Source organism: Drosophila busckii, chromosome 2R (genome assembly GCF_011750605.1).
Source record: "Drosophila busckii strain San Diego stock center, stock number 13000-0081.31 chromosome 2R, ASM1175060v1, whole genome shotgun sequence".
Taxonomy (NCBI): Eukaryota; Metazoa; Arthropoda; class Insecta; order Diptera; family Drosophilidae; genus Drosophila; species Drosophila busckii.
In genome coordinates this window covers 10022452-10042505 of record NC_046605.1, presented here as the reverse complement: position 1 = coordinate 10042505, position 20054 = coordinate 10022452, and the positions used below count along the sequence as shown (strand labels likewise).

Sequence of the window (20054 nt, the reverse complement as noted above, 5' to 3'; positions counted from 1 at the left end):
GGCCTGGCAACAGCAGCAATGAACAAAAAAAAAAAAAACGAACCGCCCCCAAAAAAAATGAAACTGTTGCTTCTTGCACCAACACCACCACCTGTTACATAGAAATATCGAAAGGATATTTGACCCATGCAGAGAAAGGAGTGGCTGGGGAGTGTGTGCAGCTTTAAGCTGCATCGCTTTTGAGCTATGAGCTGCAGCTATTTTTATCTATTGAGCCCGGGCTGGAGCTGCACACACACATACATACATATGTATATGCATATATGATAAATGCATCTTCGTTTTGCACTGTGACGTGCATATCCGGGCGATTGCTTTGATTGGTTACATTAATTTGCAGCTCATCAGCTATAGTTTATATAGTAGTTTATTTATTATGGCAAAAAAATTATACAGTGTTTATTTATAAATGATATATATACAAAATAAATATGGTTTATATGCATGTGTGTATATGCAAGGGTGGGGCGATTTGATATGTGAACAAAATTTGCAGAATGGTCAAGTTGTCATCTAGGACAAGTTTTGAGAATGCCAAAAGCAAATTGAGAATTGACATAAAGTAGTATCAAAACGAGTTGCAGCCAGAAAATCATTTATAAGTCGAATTATTTTGAACAAAAGTATAGCAAATAAATATTGATTTCGATTTGTTCAAAGATTCAATTTACTTATGTTTTTCCGCTATCATATCGCCCGCAGCCTAGTATATATTTTATATGTAGTATGGTTATGTTAATGTTTATATTTACTTAGTACTCGTATGCAACTAAAGCTAAGCTAATCACTATAAAATCTACTTTTGCTGTATATTCGTATATTCACGAGTAGTCGAGACTACTAAAGCTTGCACTGAGAGCGACAGTTGGTGAGAGTAAGAGACAGTTATAAGGAGAGAGTACAAGAGAGATTCTCTAGACTTTGATAATGCCAAAGTAGCTGCGATTGTTGTCCTCTCGCAGCATCACATTACGATCCCGATGTATATCACGCAGATGTATAGATTCGTTTTGCTGCAGCTGAATGAGCCCGCTAGTGTGGCACGTATGCACCTTTTGTGGCATGTTGGTGGGCACGGTGTTGAGGCACTGCAGAAATGCGTTCTGCCCATGGAAGATGATGAAGCCGTTCTGATCGTGCGTGTTGTTGTAACAGATCTGCGCATAGATGTAGTAAAGTCCAGGCTGCAGTACAGTGAGCACTCCATTGTTGACGCTAAAGTGTTGCTCCCACTGATTTTCGCTGCTGGCGGTAGCCTGGCCAATATACATATCACCTTGATAAGCTGCAGGCAAGTAAACAAAAAGTAAGCACACATTGCATAATAAACAAAGTTAGCTCAACACTTACAATGCATTTTTATTGGAGCTTCATGATGCGACAATTTGCGATTCAAATGAAAATGTGCGGCGGGGCTGCTTGTCGTCATAGCATTTGAATCAATGGATTTCGCTGAAACAGTAGAGTCGCCTGTAAATTAACAAGTTAAGTGTGAAGTTCGTTTTTGATTTTCAATTGCTAAATGCCAATGTTTTTTACAATTGCTGCTATACTTACTTTTGCGTATGAGCAGACGCTGATTGCGGCTCTGACGACTGCGTTGACGAGATTTCTTAGCATGTGTCTGGGCTGCTGCAGTCTCGGCACTATAAGTTGTAATTGAAAAAAATATAAGTTAACAATCAAGTTAAAGTTACAAGGTTAGCTTACGTTTGCTCGGTTTTGTTCAGCTTCAGCTCAGTCAGCTTATTGTTATGCAGCTCATGACTTAGCTCAGCAATAGAGCGAGATTTTCTATTGTAAAATAAAGTAAATGTTGGATTAGAATAAAAATGTTGCATAAAGGATTTATTGTTTTTATATGTTGATAAATTATTTATATTATTTTCTGAGCTTCTTATATGAGCTACTTATTTATGCTTGAATTTATATTATTTTTTCATAAGTTTAATTTCATTTATTTAATTTATTCGAAAAGCTGTTTTTGATTATCAACAATTTTAATTATTCATTTAATCTTTTTTCATTTATTTATGACGCTTTATTGTTTATTGCTCAATTATTTATTTAATGCTACCTTTAAAAATTTCTTTATTATTTTATTTATTTATTTTGCTTTTATTATTATTTATAATATATTATTTCTGTTTAGTAGCTTCTCACCTTTCTTTACGTTTCCTTTTGGATTCATTGTAGCTGGTGAAATCATCAAACACATTATCATCATTCGAAGCTGATGAAGTGGATCCCACAGCCTCGTTCTCATCCGTGCTGGTCTGCAGTGTAGTCTGCTGTGTGCTTGCCTTTTCCTGCTTGACCAAATCCAAGTATTCATCATAATCGGTATTCTCATTGCCACCATCTTCATCGTCCTCGTCATCAACATCATCCATGCCCGCCTCATACTCTAGGTCATCGTCCTCGCTCTCAATGTCGTCCAGTTTGCTGGGATCATGTATGAGCAAGTTGGCGTACTGCAAAAATATTTGCAAAAAATAGTTTTGTTCATAACTATACAGTGTCAAATGCTCGGGGAGACGAAATACGTGACTTGCGCCAAGCACGGGACCTGCCCCCATTTCTCAAATACTTTTGTGATTTCATATTTAAAAATACGCGCACTCATTTAGAAAAAATGAACAACAACAAAGATATATGCATATATATTTATTTTCATATAGACTACTTATATATTTCGCTAGCTGTGCAGCAGCTCTTGTATCTTTAGCTTTAATTGCTGGCGCCTGTGCTAAGTCTCTAGCGGGGGCATAAGCAGGGCACGCACATTAATAAATCTTGAAACGATTGAGTTCTTTGGCTATTGATGAGATCAGATCCGTCGTCACTGCAAGGCGTTTGCCTTGGGAGCAACATTTCTCAATGAAACGAGAGTGTGTTAAATTTAAGCAGAAATAAATATATATGCAAAATATCTATTAATTAAAGTGTGACATTCTCTTGTGCACATAATTTGTGCTAGACTTTTAGAATATATTTATACTATGCATGTTAATTAGTTGGTTTAACTTATGACGTTTTACATTTGTTCATGACGAGACAATAACTCACCTCCTTTTGGAATTCAGCTAAATCCTCCAGATAATTAATGCCCAATCTTTGTCGTAAACTATTCACCTCCCGCTGCAGACTATTTAGATTATTCTCCAGCTGTTTGACGCGTGTTGTCTGCCAGATCTGTGTAAGAAATCGATTTAGTAATGCTGTTACACTGAGAAAAATTTAAGTCACATAAAAATATTAGAATAATAAAGCTGATACAGTAACAAATTCTTCGCATATCAGACGCTTTGATTGACTTCAAAATAAAAGACCTTTATTTGAATTTCTCTACAGGGTCTAAAGATATGTACATAAGTATGCACATATATAAAATTTATCTTAGGTCTGCCGTCATAAATAGTAAAGCACTTGAACAAGGCTATAGATATGATCATGTGTTTATATTCAATTGAGCAAGCCTCAATGTAAACAACAAAGTATATCAAAGATGAGGAAATCTGGCAATTGATGTTCAATTTTATTTTGTTTTTAACACATATACATATGTATATGTGTACATATTTTCAGCCTCAATTATTTGCTGTTTATTAGCTTTAATTATGCCGTTAGTTGGTGTCGAAACTAACACAACTTTTAATCCCACAGCAGCGAACTTTGACATACATAAATTATAACTTATCGCTGACTGGGCTATAAAATACTATACACAATTTAAAATAAGAAAAACTCTTGGCTAATGAGCTTTGTGTAGTCAAGTCTTGAGTGTCGCATAGTTTACTACCCCACATGTGTCTCTATGCTCTAGGTATGCATAATACATTTGGATGTATACTATATAGATTGTCTACCGCTGCGGCGAGAGGCGCGTAATCTTTTTAATGGATCATTAACATTCTGTGCTGGTGTTGGGCGCTCTGCTCCGCAACTTTCAACACATTGCTCAATTTGACAGTTGTTCATATTATTTATGCGCTGCTGTTGCTTTCAAAGTGGCACCCAAAAAAGCCAAACAGCAACTCAACTTAACATACGCCGGCTTTATGTGCGGACGCTCAACTTAAGCCGGTTGTGGCATAGAGTACTGCTTATAAGTTGTCTCGTCTCCACCGTTCTGTTCACTTTGCCTTTGTATCTCTGTTGGCGTCCATGAAACTTGTTCATGAGTTTATTGAATTACAAGTAAATTTGTGCATTGATCGTGAAAAAATATGTCTGCTGTTGGCGCATAACATGTGGCAGGGGCAGGGGCAGAGGAGTACAGTGTGGCAGCAAGTTTAAGTACAAGGCCAAGCTGCTGTGCTGCACAGTGAAAAATAAAGTACATTAAGTGCTTTAATCACAGCAATTTGCATTAAGTAGATCACAGCTAGCGCATTCTGGTTTTTGACTAGTTTTTGTTTATCCACTCTGCGAAATTTGCAGATTCTTATCAAATTAAGTCAATTTATAAGACAAGTTTTAAGCAAATGGAATTTGAAAACAATCTGTTGATTAAGTCATTAATAAACTTATCTAAATCTAAATGTTCTTTGAAAGTATACTGCAAATAGATCAAAGACATACCAAAATTTAATTTTGATATACAAAAAATAAGCAACAATCAACTCGATAGCGTCTCTTGCCTCTAGTCGCGAAAGCTGCTTATCCTCTTCAGTAATTTGAAATATTTAGCTGCTTACTTAATGTTTCTCTCGGTGCACATTATTTATTATGTATACGCATTTGATTGCCACTCACTTCTAGTAAAATTTGTAACATTTGTTTTTCAAATAATAATTGTTGTGGTTTTGAAGTTATCATGCCATTAGGGCCGTTACATAAATCTTTTACGCCTGCAGTTGAAATGTCAGTTACAAGTTTCTGATTTCAGATTACAGACATTTTCACTTTCACCCAATGCTGTGTGCTGATGAGGGTTGTTGGCTTGACAACTGTTGTGGTGCGTAGTTGTGTTTACGCGTAGTTTGAAAATTGTTTTAGAAAAACTTAACAAAGATTTATGTGCATATGTATTGGGCACTGCGTCAGAGCAGCAGCAAACAATCCAAAACAATCACAAGTCAATTGACAATTGTGGCACTTCCGTTGGCGTTTAAGATGGATTTCTACCGAAGCCAAAGAGCAGCGGATATAGTGCACTCCAAGACAAGCAAAGTGCACAATCAATGCTGGGTTTTTCCTTATTATACAATTCGCAAGTGCTTCCAGAGAAAAATCTTTAGATAAGCGCAGCACAGCCAACAGTAGAGATTAAGTATACAAAACGTATAATCAGCTTTTCTTGCAGTGTAGCGGCAGCTGTGGCTTCTTTATTTAATTCAGCTGTTAACACCTAGTTAAGCAGCAAGATTAGTATCTCTAGCTGTAGACGATCAGGGTCTCTCTCTCTCTCTCAAACTGTCTCTTTGTGTGCTTTAGCGTTTTGCTTGTTTAGTTCGCCAATGATTAAGTCAAACACACGCTTCTTTAAATATTTACATATGCATAGTTGTTATGCCTGACTTGCCAAATTATAGCTATAGGCTAAATTTGTTGTTTGGCTGGCAGTCACGCCTCATAAAATTCACTTTATAGTTTGTCAATTTGTATGCATAATTCATAATTAAGGCTGCTTAAATGGCTATGCCAAATTAGTTACACTCACCGTTAGGCTAAAGATGCCTATGACCAGCAGCACGCCAATGCTGCTGAGCACAATGGGTATGAGCTGCTTGCTCCTGCGCTGGGAGTGCGTTACGCTTGCTGGCTGCTTGGCTGGGAAATTATTAACGGCACTCGTTGGTGTTATAAACGGTTTAAGTGTCTCCGCCGTCATAATTGATCGCGCACAATTAGTCAAGCGTCAAAGCGTCAAGCTAAGCAGACAGTATGTCTGAGTACTCTGAGTAAATTTAATCCGACTCTTGTTGACTGCTGTCAAGTGCACTCACTCGCTCGCAGCTTAAAGTTCAAAACAAAGCAACAGCAACAACAATTGCAAGTTGTATATAAACCACAAGCACAGCTGCGATAATAAGATCAACTAGTACAAATTGCAAAAAACACAAAACACACACGCGAGCACATTCAATCCCTTGCGGAATTTTTCAATGTTTAAGGTTTTATTTTATGTATTTTGTTTTGCTTCTTTTTTTTTTAATTAACGTGCAATCTGCTAAAATGTGTTGAAAACAAGTTTGGCACTAGATACGTATACAAGCAACTCTTTGACTCTTGGAGTTTTAAGATGCTATTTTTGCTGCCGTTGCGCGATTTATCAGTTTGTTGTGTTTTACGATAAATAAAATATGCGTGTACAACTATTAAGTTGTGCAAATGTTCATATATCTTATCGTTTAACTTGTCTCATATAGTATCTATATACGTTTCCACTTTTAGTGCTTTATGGCGCGCACGCGTTCTCAGTACGTCCGATATACTCTGTTGCTGGCTGTCAACTGATCGCTGCTTGCTCGCTAGTCTTCCTCGCCTTGGGTAGCGCAGTTTCTCTGAGAGATTGGCACGCGCGCTCGCTCTCTCGCTCTCACGCTCTGTGGTGTTTTCTTTGGCAAGCGCAGCGGGTCGCCGTTGCCGCTGATTTTGCCGGGATGTGTGAACAGATCTCTGTATCTTTTTTAGCAGCCCATATGGTAATGTTATTTTTTCGCAAAATTGCGTGTTGAGTTTTGCCGTACACTTTGGAATTTTTAAAGAATTAAAAAGTTATAGCAGTCCAAAAGTAGCAGAAAGGCAGCAGAAATTATATACATATGATTCCATAATATTTTCAAATATTTTGTATATTTATGATGCTCATATCTAAGTTTGTTAAAAGTGTATTTCAAAGTAGGTGGTGTTCAATTTTGTTTGCAGTTTTGTTTGTTTTATTTCATTTGGCAAATATGTATTTTATTTTTTGTGCAGTCGTTACGTTCACACCAATTTTGTACGCCCAGTATTACAATTTTTTAAGTCTGTATGTATTTCAAAAATCATTCGCCAAAGGCCAATTAATGTACGACATACCGCAATTACCCCTAAATTTTTTGCAATGCTTATTAATATAGTTTTCTAGCTTGGGGTGGTTTATAACTGACATCGAACTGAAATTTGCACCACTAAGCGGTTTTGGGCTAAAGTTAAAAAACACCCTTTGAATTATTTATATTGTTTGCGACATAAGACCGTTAAATATATCCCTACACAGCATGATGTTTAATTAAACTCATACACATACTACTTACTTTTTTAACAAATAAATAAATGGTGCAATATTTTATATTTATGGTAGACAGCGTCAAAATATATATAAATATAATAGCTATACGATATTAATCAGTATATTAATAGTTTCGAAAATTATAGTTTCGAAAATTGCTGCTTTGATTTTTTGTTTTTAGAGAAATATATTTTATTTAATTTAGAAAATTATATGGGAATAAAAATATATTTAAAGCCCACCATTACTTGGAACTTGTGGGCACATCAACCTTTTATTATTATTGTAGTTCATTTTAATGCTGGGATTTTTTTGTTTTAATTAAGCCTACATACGGATGCATATTATGATCAAGGTGCAATGTTCAGAGAGTTATCGGTAGTGTCAGAACAAACATAAATATATACATGTGCTATATTTGGGGTGTGCTCATCTTTGAGCCGCTTAGTGGTGCATAACTGAAAAAACAAACGGTGCTATATATACAATGCTATACTATATAGTAGTACAATTGGTATGTGCTGATATGCACAGGCGATAAGGCAATGCCACAATTAAGACAACAAAATGAACTTTTGGCATTTCATTAAAATTATATTTATTATTACTTAGACTGCAGCTAATCGCTTATCAGCTGAGGCAGCCAAAGAGACGACAGCCTAATAAATGCTCAGGGTTCAGATTCTAATAATACCAGGCCATAAAACTAATGTGGTAAGTACACTGTGCTACCTTCGCGACACACTGTCTGTAGACAATATTAAAATATTTTATTCTTTCGGGAGGACTAAGACACCTTAATGCATGCGTCGGCGGCAGCTAATTAGTTTTGAATTGATGACAGCGCCAGGTAAGCAGCGCTCAGGTAGATGGACTATCTGGCACGCGATAATGGCACAGTTAAGACAGCTGACAGGCCGGAAGTTGCAGTTGATCTCTGCACTTAACTGTATGCATACGTTGGTTATATATACATTAATATATATAGGGTATTTTCTTTACAATGTATTTTCCCAACAAGGGCACCGCTGTAAAGAAATTCAAAGTCAATGTCAGTAATTAATGCTGCATACAAATAGTTGTACTTCAGTCATTCGATTCGTTCAATTAAATGTATCTATACAGTTGGACGGCTTTGTGCCCATTGTATAAGCGTGTATCTTCAATATTATATTGTACTACATTGTTTGGCACCATTTATCGCTGGCGTCGAGCAACGGATAAAATTGATTCGACGTCTCAAACGACGCTTGAAATGAATTTCTTTCGAACGACTTTATCTGTATCTGCGCGTACTTTGTTGCCTGGCAGATCGTTTAACTGTAAAAACATCATCTGTATTCTGCACTTGTTGCTGTATCGTACTTTGGGTGTAATTAAAATTCGTTGCGATAATTAATCTACGACAAGCTTAATTATGCAGCAATCAAGCGCTGTTTCAATGTCAAAACGAGATGTACATACATATATATTTTGAAGATGTATGCCATATGACAATTAATGAAAGCAAAATTTATAAATATATATGTAACGTAACCAATAACGAGTTTTGAATTTTAAATTTGGCGCTCTCTTAAAATTTATTAATTATGACTCGTTACATGTAACGAATGCAACGGCCTTATCGACAAAGTAGCCTGCATCGAAAATCGAGCACGTAATTGTAGATATCGATATCGCGAGACAACTTGCTCTCACTGATTTCTGGCAGCACTGGCTCGGAAAATTAAAGAAAAAAAAATGAGGTCGAGCGGGCGGTTGTCCGGCTTTTTATTAATTTTAATTAATATAATTAGCCAAATCAATGGACAGGCGAACGAAGTTATAGGCTGCGGTGGTTTTATCAAGAGCCATACTGATATTGACTTTTCCAAGGTGGAAATTAAACTGTAAGTTGATTCAAAAAGTTGTAAATTAAATTATTCAGTGTCTGATAAGAAAAAAATTTACCTGCAGTTTAACGAAGCAGGGCTCGCTAAAAGATAAAACCGACTGCTCACCATCCAATGGCTATTACTTTCTGCCTATCTATGACAAAGGTGAATATATGCTGAGCATATCACCTCCACCTGGCTGGAGTTTTGAGCCCGAGCACGTTGAACTTAATTTCGATGGCAAGAATGACGTGTGCAGTCAGGGGAAAGATGTGAACTTTGTTTTCAAAGGCTTTGGCATAACCGGCAAGGTGGTTTTGGCCACGGGCAGTGGTGCACGTGATGTGGATGTGGAACTAAAGTCTGAACAGGGTGAGATCCGACGAACGAAGACTGATATAAATGGCGTATTCTTCTTTACGCCAATTATACCTGGAAATTATGTGGTGCGTGCCACGCATGCTGCATGGCATTTCGCAAAGGCGGAGCACAAGGTGCAGGTGGTGAGTGGAAATACGGAATTGCCGCCAAATTCGCTGGTTGTGTCTGGCTTTAATATTAATGGACGTCTAGATGCCAGCGCGCAACAGTTACCCAACATTGCTCTGGCTTTATATAAGAAAAGAGGTGTAAGTAAATGTAAATACGATTGTATGTATTTATTTTAACTTCTTTTTATAATATGCCTACAGCAAACATTGCAGCCCAGGTGCGAACAATCTCCCAAAGCCCCCACAAATCAGTTGAAAAACGACTACGAAACTGCTGCTGCCTGCTATGTCTTAGCCGAACAGGGTCTATATAGCTTTAAAAATGTGCCCACTGGCAAATATTTGCTGCTGGCTGTCAATGAAAATAAGGAATTGAAATTGCATCTCACGCCCGCTTTTGTGGAAATTGAAGTTGGCAAGGACACGTTGCAGCTGCAGGATGAATTTAAGATTAGCGGCTTTACAGTCTCGGGCAAAGTACTGCGCTCTGCTAGCGGCGGGCCTCTAAAGGGTGCCATAGTTAAATTGAATAACGAGCAAGTGGCAAAAACCGATGATGCGGGCAGCTATACATTGGAGAACATTAAAGCGGGCAGCTATAACATACTCATTGAGTCACCCAGGCATCTGTTTGACGTGCTGCAAGTGAAAACACAAATCTCTGTACCAACTCTGCCTGTTATAGTACCCACTGCCTATGAAGTCTGCGGCAAAGTTGTCTCCAGCAAATCTTATACTGTGGGCATCACCAAAGCGGGCTCTACTTTCCATATCAAAGCCACAACGCAAGCGTCGAATGGTGAATGGTGCGCCAATTTGCCTGCGGGCCGATATAGCATTGAAGTGCTCACCACTGATGTAGACAAAACCAGCGGCGTGCAATTTTTCCCAGTGCAACAGCAGACTGAAGTGAAGGATGCGCCAGTTAGTGGCATTATCTTCTCACAGCTGCGTGCCACAATACGTGGCGAGCTGCAGTGTCTGCCCGATGCCACAGCTACTTGCACCAGTGCTGAAGTTACGCTCCAAGGCTTGGATGCCACTGGTCAGCCCACAGACAATAAATGGAAAGCCAAGGCGCATCGTAAGTAGTTGATACATCCAGAAAAATATACAAACTAAAATTTATTTGTTTTAGGTGGCAAGTATGCATTCAAGGATGTGCTGCCTGGTCCTTACGAGCTAACCATACCACAGGGCAATCTTTGCTACGAATCCACACGCGTTTTCCTAAACGTGGCTGCTGCTGAGGAGGAAGCACCACCATTTATACACAAGGGCTACGAAGTATCCATTATTTCTAGTCATCGCGCGCTGGTAAGCAGATTGCCTCTTGTTAATAAATTATTATATACTAACCAGCTATTTATAGATGCGCTACCAACATGTGACTGGACCCTCAGAGCCCAAGGCGCCACTGGAATCACTTAAAATTCTATCAGGCGTTAATACTTTCTGCGTCAACAAATACGGCAGCTATGATTTCAAGCTGGAGAGTTGTCACATCTATGACGACAGTCTGCCCACTAAGTTCATAACACCTGAGCCAGAGCAGCTGCAAACGTTGATAGTCAATGCCATAGCTCATAAGACAGGCATACGTGTTTTGTCTACTGAACCGAATGCGGATTCACTGCGTCTGGCTGTGGAAACGGAAGCGCTGGGCAAACAGATAATAACGCCCACAGCTGAGGCACATAAAGTCGATGGCAAATATGCTTACCGCTATGAGACTTATCTTAAACCCGATGAAACACTTACCATAACACCATTGAGCGATGTGCTGCTCTTTGCGCCACAAAATCATGAATTGCAAGGCGGCAGCGATTGCGTGGATATAGCTTTCAATTTTGTAGCCACGCGTGGTTTGATTTTGCGCGGCAAGGTGTTGCCGGCTATAAGAGATGCCAAGGTAACACTCAGTTTTACAGAGCGTACAGATCTGGCGCCCATTGAGGCAGTTACCTCAGTTACTGGCGAGTTCAAGATTGGACCTATCGATGAGAACTTGAAGTTTGAACTAAAGGCTGAAAAGGAATCGTATGTGTTTAGTGAGTACAATCGTCAATCGAATTCGTTTAGCGCACACAAGCTCTGCGAGATTGAGGTAACGGTTATGGATGATGCCAAACAGCTCTTGAGTGGCGTGCTGCTTTCGCTAAGCGGCGGTGAGAGTTATCGCAAGAATCTGGTTACCGGCGACAATGGCGCCATCAATTTCCACTCGCTGTCTCCTTCGCAATACTTTTTGCGTCCCATGATGAAGGAATATAAATTCGAACCCAATTCCAAAATGATTGACATCAAGGATGGCGAAACTGTGCAGGTTACGCTAACGTAAGTATTAGCCAAGCTCATACGTCAAGGCTCTCTCCTGTAATCATAACCTTTCATCCTTTCTAATAACAATCATTTGATTTTAAACAGCGGCAAGCGGTTTGCTTACTCCGTCTTTGGCACCATAACCTCACTGAATGGCGATCCTTTTGCCGGAGTAAACGTGCAGGCCACTTCCACTGAAAGCTGTCAGCATCAACAAGAGGAAGCCACCAGCGAAAGCAATGGACAGTATCGCATTCGTGGACTGCAACCTGGCTGCACCTATACGGTGCGTGTGCTGCCCGATGATGACAAAGTGCATCGTTCCATACCCAGCGAGCGTACAGTGACTGTGGCCAACGACGATGTGCGTGATGTTAATCTGATTGCCATCAATCCCATTAAGATTGTGGATATAACGGCGCGTATTATGGCCAGCCAGAATGATTTCTATAAAACATTGCGCATTGTTATGTATAAACGTGGTGCCTCCGATTCACCTGTGTACTCACAACGCGTGGCCACACCACTGAACCCCAAGGGCAGCTTCAATCCAGGCATTATGGTTTACTTCCCACGCATACCGCTCGATGGCCAGAGCTATGTGGTGGAGCTCCAATCGACGCTCTCCGACAAGACCTACACATACAAGCTGCCATCGCACAGCTTTGTAGCAAACAAATGTTCCGTGTACATGTATCTGGAGTTCAAGCCCGAGGTGCGCGCCTCTGAAGCTGACCTCAATCAGAATTCCATATCCGCCTTGGTGTTGATAGCGCTGGTAGCCATTGCCTTCTTCAAACAGGACTTGGCAGTTAACTTCTTGAGCTTTGTTTGGGCCAGACTAAGCGATCTCATCGCCGACATTGCGCAACGCCAGAAGAGCAAGACGAGCGTGCGCAAGAGCGAGCCGCTGAATCAGCGTGAAATCGAACAAATGGCTGATCAGATAAATGCCATCAAAAAGAAGAAGGTCAAAAAGATTTAGTCATTAGTTTAAGCTATCTATCAATGGTATTTTTTTGTTCTAAGTCTGCGGCTCAAGGAGATTTGGTTTGTGTTTGCTTTGTTGCTAAACCTAAAAATTTAGTTACAATTTATAATTTTTGTTTAAAAAACTGCGGCAAGTTTATTTTTCATCATTCTTATAGCTAAAATAAATAAATAATTAAATACATAAATAAATTATTGCGTCAATATGCGCTCAGCTATAGGGAGCAGCATGCGATCGCCACGACGATGCTTGATCTTGGCATGTCGACGCTCCGCCTGCAAGTTCAACTCGTTTTGTGCCTCAGGCTCGGATGTCACAGCTTCAGTGACTTCTGTGGCACTTGGCTCAGCGGATTCGGGCTCAGCATTTTCCACAAACACACACTCGGGATTTGCAGTAGCGCATTCAAAGAAGTTTGTAGCTCTGCCATTTGGATTATTTGCATTTGTATACTTTTCAAAGAAGCCACGGCCCACAATGCGGAAGGCCATGCTACTCAATGGATTCAGCTTGGAGCGGAACTCCATTTCGCAAACAAAACGGCGACGGCACGCCTTGGAGTCCAGACCCAAAAAGGCAAACAAAAAGTCAGCAATCCTGAAAGGCAGAGAAATATAGAACGCTGGCTTTAATAATTGTTAAGGGCTACTGCTTACTGCTCTTCAGCGGGCTGCTGGCGTGCTACGCTTTCCGTAATCTCTTCATCAACCAGCTCTACTTCATCTACAGTAGCTTCATCGACTTCCTCTTCGTTTTCCACGCTGCGCTTGCCGCGACGCAAAGTGTTTGGTGGACCTGTGCCAGGACCTGTGCTAGACACATCGGACACAATATCTGAGCTAGCATAGCTGGAGTAGCCGGAGTAAGGATCAAAGGAGCTGCCACTGGTATCAAAGGAGCCGGGTGAATCATAATGTTCATGCTCATGCTCATGAATATGAGGATCCAAGGAATAAGGTATGTGATCGTGTTGACTGAACGATGGTGGACTAAAGGAAACTTGATGTTAATATAACAAGCAATCAAAGTGTAGCTATAAAACTTACGGATGATCAAGAATGATCTCTTGATTGCACTTGGCATGTGGCCAGAAGTAGCGCAAGCCCAAGTAAATGGCGCTGCCCACAAAGAAGGATACGATGACCAGCTTAACCTTAATCCAATAGGCAATAGCCAAGGGCCACAAATGACGATCTGGAAATGCGTTTAAATAGATTAACAGCTGGAGCATGGAACGTGATCTACGACAATTCATAATTGTTTAATATGTCTTAAGATTGAAAGTGAAAAGTGTTAATTAATTGTTATTGCAAATCGTGATAAGCCAATTGCTTCCATCTAAGTATGAACCCTATGGAAAAACTTTCGAAAGAAAGTCGTCAAGTGCTAAGTAGCATAATAACAATAATAACCAACAATAAATTGGATCAGAATGGTAGCTAAAGTGCTAATTATTACGGCTCCAATGGATACTATTACATAGTCCAAAATATTTCCATTTCAATACTTACACCATAGTCTGTGACGATGACGACGTGTGCGTCCCTCGAACTCCAATAAATCCCGGCCAGCATTTAGTAGCTCATCCGCGTTCATATCCGAGTTGGTATTCACTAATTGAGTGCTCACATTGTCCGAAGATTCCTCGCAAAACACCAAGGTGAAATACACTACGAGCAGCACGGCTCCATACAAAATTGTTGTTTTATTCATTTTTAAATATTTTTCGTGGTTTTGGAATGTCTATTCGCTTTGTTTAAATCACTTGCACAGTTGCTGCAGAACTGATAATGCACTCAATGCCAATCGCAGCTTATATACCACCGGCCTAAACAGTTTGTTGTTGGCTCTGGGGTGATAATTGATAGTAGAGTCTTTTGCGCGATGTTTTAACACATGCGTAGACATGGCAGATGACAAGCGCACAAAGCTTCAGGCCTCTTCAGCATGCATTTGAAATGAAATGCTAACGAAATTTCTGTAAACTAGCGCAATTTCACTTTCATAGATCGTGCTTTTATTTTCTAAACACTTTTGTTTCCACGCACTCAGCGTATTTTCTACAATTAGTTATTATTATGAAACATATAAGCCAAAGTTTGCATAATTAGGAAATCATAAGTGTGAGCTGCTATAGCGTAATTGAATTTTAAATTCTTTTCAACGCGCGCGCATCTTTAACTATGCTTATGCAGCCCTGCTTGTTCTTAATGACAACAAGTATCGATACTTTATCTATGTTGTGTTTTGTTAGCCCATAATTTTGTTTTTAAGCAATTTATTTAGAATTAAACATGTCAAGTAGCACAAAATCAAATGAATTGGAGTCAAATCCGGCGCCTGATCCGCAAGCACCTATAACACGCAAAGGATTTCTCATATCATTGAAGAACAGCGGAACTCCCATGCCCATACCAGAACAGAATGTGGTTCGTATTTACAATTTTGCCCAGAAGAGTCTCAAAATTAATATTTAATTTATTTTCTTGTTTCAGTATGGACGTTGCCGGCCGGTCTCTGAGTTTGAAAAGCTGAACCGCGTGGGTGAAGGCAGTTACGGCATTGTTTGTAAGTCTATAAAGTAATATTCCGCCTGTTTATGCTAAATCTGTATATTTTAGATCGAGCTCGTGATACACGGAACGGCGAAATTGTTGCTTTAAAGAAGGTGCGCATGGACCAGGAGAAGGATGGCTTGCCTGTTAGTGGACTGCGGGAAATTATGATACTCAAACAATGTCAGCATGAGAATATTGTGCGTCTGCGAGAAGTTGTTGTGGGCAAAAGCCTAGACAGGTTAGGAGTTATAATTTATAATCTATGTGCGTCATTTGATTGATGTTGATTTATTGCAGCATATTTTTAGTTATGGATTTTTGTGAGCAGGATCTGGCATCAGTACTAGACAACATGTCACAACCGTTTACTGAATCAGAGGTTAAATGCATTACACTGCAGATTCTGCGCGCCTTGAAATATATGCATGCTCACTATATAATACACCGAGATCTGAAAGTATCCAATCTGTTAATGACAGATAAGGGCTGCATCAAAGTGGGCAAGTAGCAAAGACAACTGTAATACAACTGTTTAGCTAACTCTAATTGAATTGTTTACATTCTTAGCTGATTTTGGTTTGGCGCGTTTGTATAGCAAGCCAGCCAAGCCTATGACGCCACAAATGGTTACACTCTGGTACCGTGCGCCTGAGCTCTTGCTTGGAGCCAAGACGCACACCGCCGCCGTGGATATGTGGGCATTCGGATGCATTTTGGGCGAATTGCTGATGGGAAAGCCACTGTTGCCGGGCAAGTCAGAGATTGCGCAACTTGACATGATTATTGATTTGCTTGGCGCACCTTCGGAATCCATATGGCCTGGTTTTCAAGAACTGCCTGCGGTACAGAACTTTACGCTCAGTCAACAGCCGTATAACAATCTTAAATCAAAATTTCATATGCTGGGTCCAGCGGGAAAAAGCCTGCTAAACATTTTGTTTATTTATAATCCCAGCACACGAGCCACTGCCGAAGAGTGCCTTAATAGCAAATATTTTACGGAAGCGCCCCAGCGTAAGTGCAGGAATTCCTAAAAACAAAAGCAAAAAAATGTTGAATATTTTTCTTTTTTAGCATGTGATCCTCGCATGATGCCAACGTTTCCTCAACATCGCAATAATGCATCCGCACAGCCAACGCAATCACAGTCCCAGTCGGATATACCCATTTCTCAAATACTGGATGTGTTTATTAAAAGAAAGCGTCTACAATAAAGTTAGTAAAACCTTTTAAAACAGCCGCAACCCTAATTTGATCGAAAAATATCGATTTAATGTCTAGCCCTTTACTGCTTCACTATCGATACTTTGAAGCTTTTTGACGCGAGCATGACAGTAATATCGATTGCGATACATATGCGTGCAAAGTGAGATGTAAAGTTAAACTTTAAATGTGTTTTTAATTTGTATGTTTGTTAAATTTGACTCTTGTGCCGAGAGACGCAACACAACGCAAATAATAAAATGACCAAAGAGCATGTGGATACCGCTGATAGGCAAAATGCTGACGGCGTAGTTACTAATGGCAGTGAAATGGCGCTTCAGTCGACGAACGGCAAAGCAGGTGGCGTTGGCCCAGAAAGTTCAGAATCGAACGGTACACAAAGCAGTGATGAAAATGCGTCTGGCGTATATGTGCCTCAACCTAAAGCCTTATCGAACAATGAGAATGGAGTGGATGCTGACGAAACAGACGGAGAGCTACTGGAGCGCATGCGCGCTGATGCTGTTGGTGAGACAATGTACAGCAAGAAATACATTTTACAGACGCTGATGAAACTTAGCCAACAGCCAGCCGAGACAGGTCTGGGGCTAGAGTTAGAGGACGACCTGTGCAAAGTGTGGGATATGTCTGTTGCTCCAGAAGTGGTGTCCCTGCTGCTAGAGAACGATGCCATTGAGCTAATTATGTTTGCCATTTCGTCAAGCGACGATGTGCGTCTATACGAGATACTTATAGGTCTGCTGGGAAACATGTGTGCGAAGCTGCAATGCGTGGAGCAGTTGACAGCACATCCAGAGTGGGTGGAAATGCTGTTAAAGTTAACCACCTGCATGGACACTTGCATGCTACTTCAGCTGATGCGCGTTTACCAATATGTTATGGCTCATGTTGTAAGCGGCAAAGAGCAGCTCGGCATCGATTGGTATATTTGTTTTGCTGCCTTTGATGGCTCTGCACGCAATTTGGGCTTTATATTGCAACAGTCAGTAAGCGATGAGCTGCTGCTAGCTGCGCTAAAAGCCATAAATTCCGTGCTGGCTAGCTGTGCCTTGGTGGAAGAGGAGAATGCCCGTACGGACCTCAAGCTGCGACCCTTCGCAGATGTCTTTCTAGTGCCTGAACTATGTGATGGTGTTAATAATGCTTTTATAAGGCTTATGCGTGATGATTTGGCCAAGCAGGCGGATGAAATTGATGCCGAAACTGGCGCACAAATAACAGCAGATACTGAATTGGATGATGACGACTGTGGCGAGGACTTAAACGTACCAAAAATCAGCTGCGATGTTGAAGTTATTCAAACCTACCTCAACATTTGCACCATACTGGTGCAATTACCCGAGGCACAGACCTCAATGAACTTATACGTATCAAGCATCATGTTTTGCCTTACACGCATTTTGCAATTTCTGCAGCAGCCCATGCAACTTATACCAATGGGCGAGCGCCAGGAGGAATATTTAGAGGATTTGGCGCACATATGTAGCGTAAGTTTGCGAAAAGAAAAATACAGAAATCTAAACTAGTTGCTAAATATTGTTTATTTGCAGTGCTTGAAATATTATTACAACAGCGCTACATTTATTAATTTGTTGGCTGTTTGGGTAAGTTTAAAGCTGCACATTAACAACTATGTGGACTTGGATGAGCACGATTTTGAGGCCTTTGATGATGAACCGCTCTCTCAATATGAGGAGAACGCTTTCAAAGTGCTCCGTTTGCTAGCACACATGTTAATCAAAGCTGATGCTGCAGTTATTCTAAGCGACATCAAAGGTATTGATGCTTTGCAAGTTAACATGTTTCGCGCTGCATTGCAGGCGGAGCAGGAGGAGGATGTAGTGCTGCAAAAAGCATTGGAGCGCTTGCACGTTGTTTTTAACGAATTAAATGGCCAAGCCAAGTAATACTCACAAACACAGGACTGAATATTGTAGCTTATATGCATAATACATAACTATAATATAAACATACACATATATCTTATATAACAATACGAAATAAACCAATGGATCTCTGTGTGTTTTATGCTTGGGCTCTCCAATTCCGTTTATTTCTTTTCCGCCATAATTTTCATTGTTTCACGCATTATATCAGTCCACGATTGTTTGCCCAGCCGCACACCATGCTCGCCTGTGCTACAAACGTGCAAATGGTGCTGATGCTCATTGTTGAGCTCAAATGCGTTTTTATCTGCATTCAAAGCATGCGACACATGCTCTAATTCGCTAGCCAAGCTAACCTGACAAGCCTTTACTGCTATGTTAGTACTATTCTCAATGGCTTCGGATATATTAATAATGGCCTCGTTCTTAAGATTCTCCACGTTAATGCTGCTCTTGCCCATTAGCTCGGATAACTGTAGCTGTATGCTCCCACCCTTCGAGTTGACGTTAAGACTGCCATGCACGCCAGCTAAAATAAAATATTTACATATAACAGCTTATAAAGATCATTATGCTCTTACTCATATTAATATCGGCCGCTTGATGAACATGCACTTCGCTATGCTTATGCACATTTTTGAGCTCTAATTGTCCTGTTGTAGTCTCAAACTTTGACTGATCGACATAGCAACAATCAGTATTAATGTTACCTGCCTTTGTGCTGCACGTCAACCTATCTCCTTGCAGCTTCTCCATATAGATGTTCTGCCAAGCAAAAGTATATTAACTATGAGATACCAAAGAGCGACTGTTGCTTACGCCATTGTGTGTTTCAATTTCTGTGCACTTGCCCAGTAAGGTGCCCTCGCATTTGATATTGCCATTCTCGCTTTTAAGATTAATATTTGTGGCACGCACATTTTTAGTGACAATGTTGCCAGCAGCCTGCACCTGCAATGCCTCACTTTGTATGTTCTTCACACATACATTGCCTTGTGCCTCGATATGCATCTCAGCCTGCACAGGTATCTTCAAGGAGCACTTGAAACGTGATTGCTGCGCTAGTTTCTTAACCACCACATTTACAAGCTTGTCCTCATTGCTTATATCGACTTCCATCGATGCAGTGCAATTATCCACAGCTTCGCCTACAAGCTGGGCTATAAACACATCTCCGCCGGTGTACACATGAACATCCGCTGGCTCCACATGCAAATAAATATCTGATTTGACATTTATACGAGCGCGGGGGTTTACATAACGCTGCAGCTCGTTGTGCACTAACGAATTGCCAGCCATGGCGTATTTAGTACTCTTGCTGGCGCTGCGTATAAAGATTTTCGTGGTTACTGCAGACAACCAACGCATATGTTGCAAATTTTGCATTATTATTTATCTTTCGCTGTTGAATTGTTTACAAACGAACAGCTGTTTCGATCAAAGTGTTTTCCTACACTGATGCTGATATAGCGCGTTTCACAGCACTTGC

At 40.3% G+C, this 20054-nt stretch overlaps 6 protein-coding genes across 7 annotated transcripts; 3 read left to right on the top strand and 3 right to left on the bottom strand.

Moving 5' to 3' along the window:
- Window positions 1-391: 391 nt before the first annotated feature.
- On the bottom strand, window positions 392-6606 carry LOC108595063 (protein eiger). 2 transcript variants are annotated; one of them, XM_017980209.2, is made up of 7 exons: window positions 5666-6606; window positions 3070-3195; window positions 2164-2474; window positions 1711-1794; window positions 1558-1646; window positions 1351-1452; window positions 392-1285 (listed from the first exon to the last, which is right to left on the bottom strand). In XM_017980209.2, the coding sequence occupies exons 1-7, from the start codon at window positions 5834-5836 to the stop codon at window positions 915-917; spliced, it is 1254 nt and encodes a 417-aa protein (XP_017835698.1). In that variant the 5' UTR covers window positions 5837-6606; the 3' UTR covers window positions 392-914. The 2 variants fall into 2 exon arrangements, with proteins under 2 accessions (XP_017835698.1, XP_017835697.1); XM_017980208.2 differs by having other exon boundaries at window positions 393-1285; window positions 1351-1470; window positions 5666-6600.
- A 2332-nt stretch (window positions 6607-8938) lies between these two features.
- LOC108597466 (nodal modulator 2) lies at window positions 8939-13025 on the top strand. The gene is made up of 6 exons (XM_017984039.1): window positions 8939-9108; window positions 9176-9722; window positions 9786-10668; window positions 10723-10901; window positions 10957-11921; window positions 12012-13025. The coding sequence occupies exons 1-6, from the start codon at window positions 8960-8962 to the stop codon at window positions 12889-12891; spliced, it is 3603 nt and encodes a 1200-aa protein (XP_017839528.1). The 5' UTR covers window positions 8939-8959; the 3' UTR covers window positions 12892-13025.
- Window positions 13026-13088: 63 nt separating this feature from the next.
- LOC108594795 lies at window positions 13089-14610 on the bottom strand. Its single transcript, XM_017979934.1, has 4 exons — window positions 14409-14610; window positions 13944-14091; window positions 13554-13886; window positions 13089-13494 (listed from the first exon to the last, which is right to left on the bottom strand). The coding sequence occupies exons 1-4, from the start codon at window positions 14608-14610 to the stop codon at window positions 13089-13091; spliced, it is 1089 nt and encodes a 362-aa protein (XP_017835423.1).
- Window positions 14611-15152: 542 nt separating this feature from the next.
- Window positions 15153-16751, top strand: LOC108597419 (cyclin-dependent kinase 10). The gene is made up of 6 exons (XM_017983969.1): window positions 15153-15326; window positions 15393-15465; window positions 15519-15693; window positions 15753-15955; window positions 16023-16469; window positions 16530-16751. Exons 1-6 carry the CDS (start codon window positions 15192-15194, stop codon window positions 16667-16669), a joined length of 1173 nt encoding a protein of 390 aa, XP_017839458.1. The 5' UTR covers window positions 15153-15191; the 3' UTR covers window positions 16670-16751.
- Window positions 16752-16833: 82 nt separating this feature from the next.
- Window positions 16834-18610, top strand: LOC108597417 (protein saal1). The gene is made up of 2 exons (XM_017983968.2): window positions 16834-18166; window positions 18230-18610. Exons 1-2 carry the CDS (start codon window positions 16919-16921, stop codon window positions 18584-18586), a joined length of 1605 nt encoding a protein of 534 aa, XP_017839457.1. The 5' UTR covers window positions 16834-16918; the 3' UTR covers window positions 18587-18610.
- Window positions 18611-18621: 11 nt separating this feature from the next.
- On the bottom strand, window positions 18622-19990 carry LOC108597420. The gene is made up of 3 exons (XM_017983970.2): window positions 19385-19990; window positions 19147-19330; window positions 18622-19094 (listed from the first exon to the last, which is right to left on the bottom strand). Exons 1-3 carry the CDS (start codon window positions 19949-19951, stop codon window positions 18730-18732), a joined length of 1116 nt encoding a protein of 371 aa, XP_017839459.1. The 5' UTR covers window positions 19952-19990; the 3' UTR covers window positions 18622-18729.
- Between the last annotated feature and the right edge of the window lie 64 nt (window positions 19991-20054).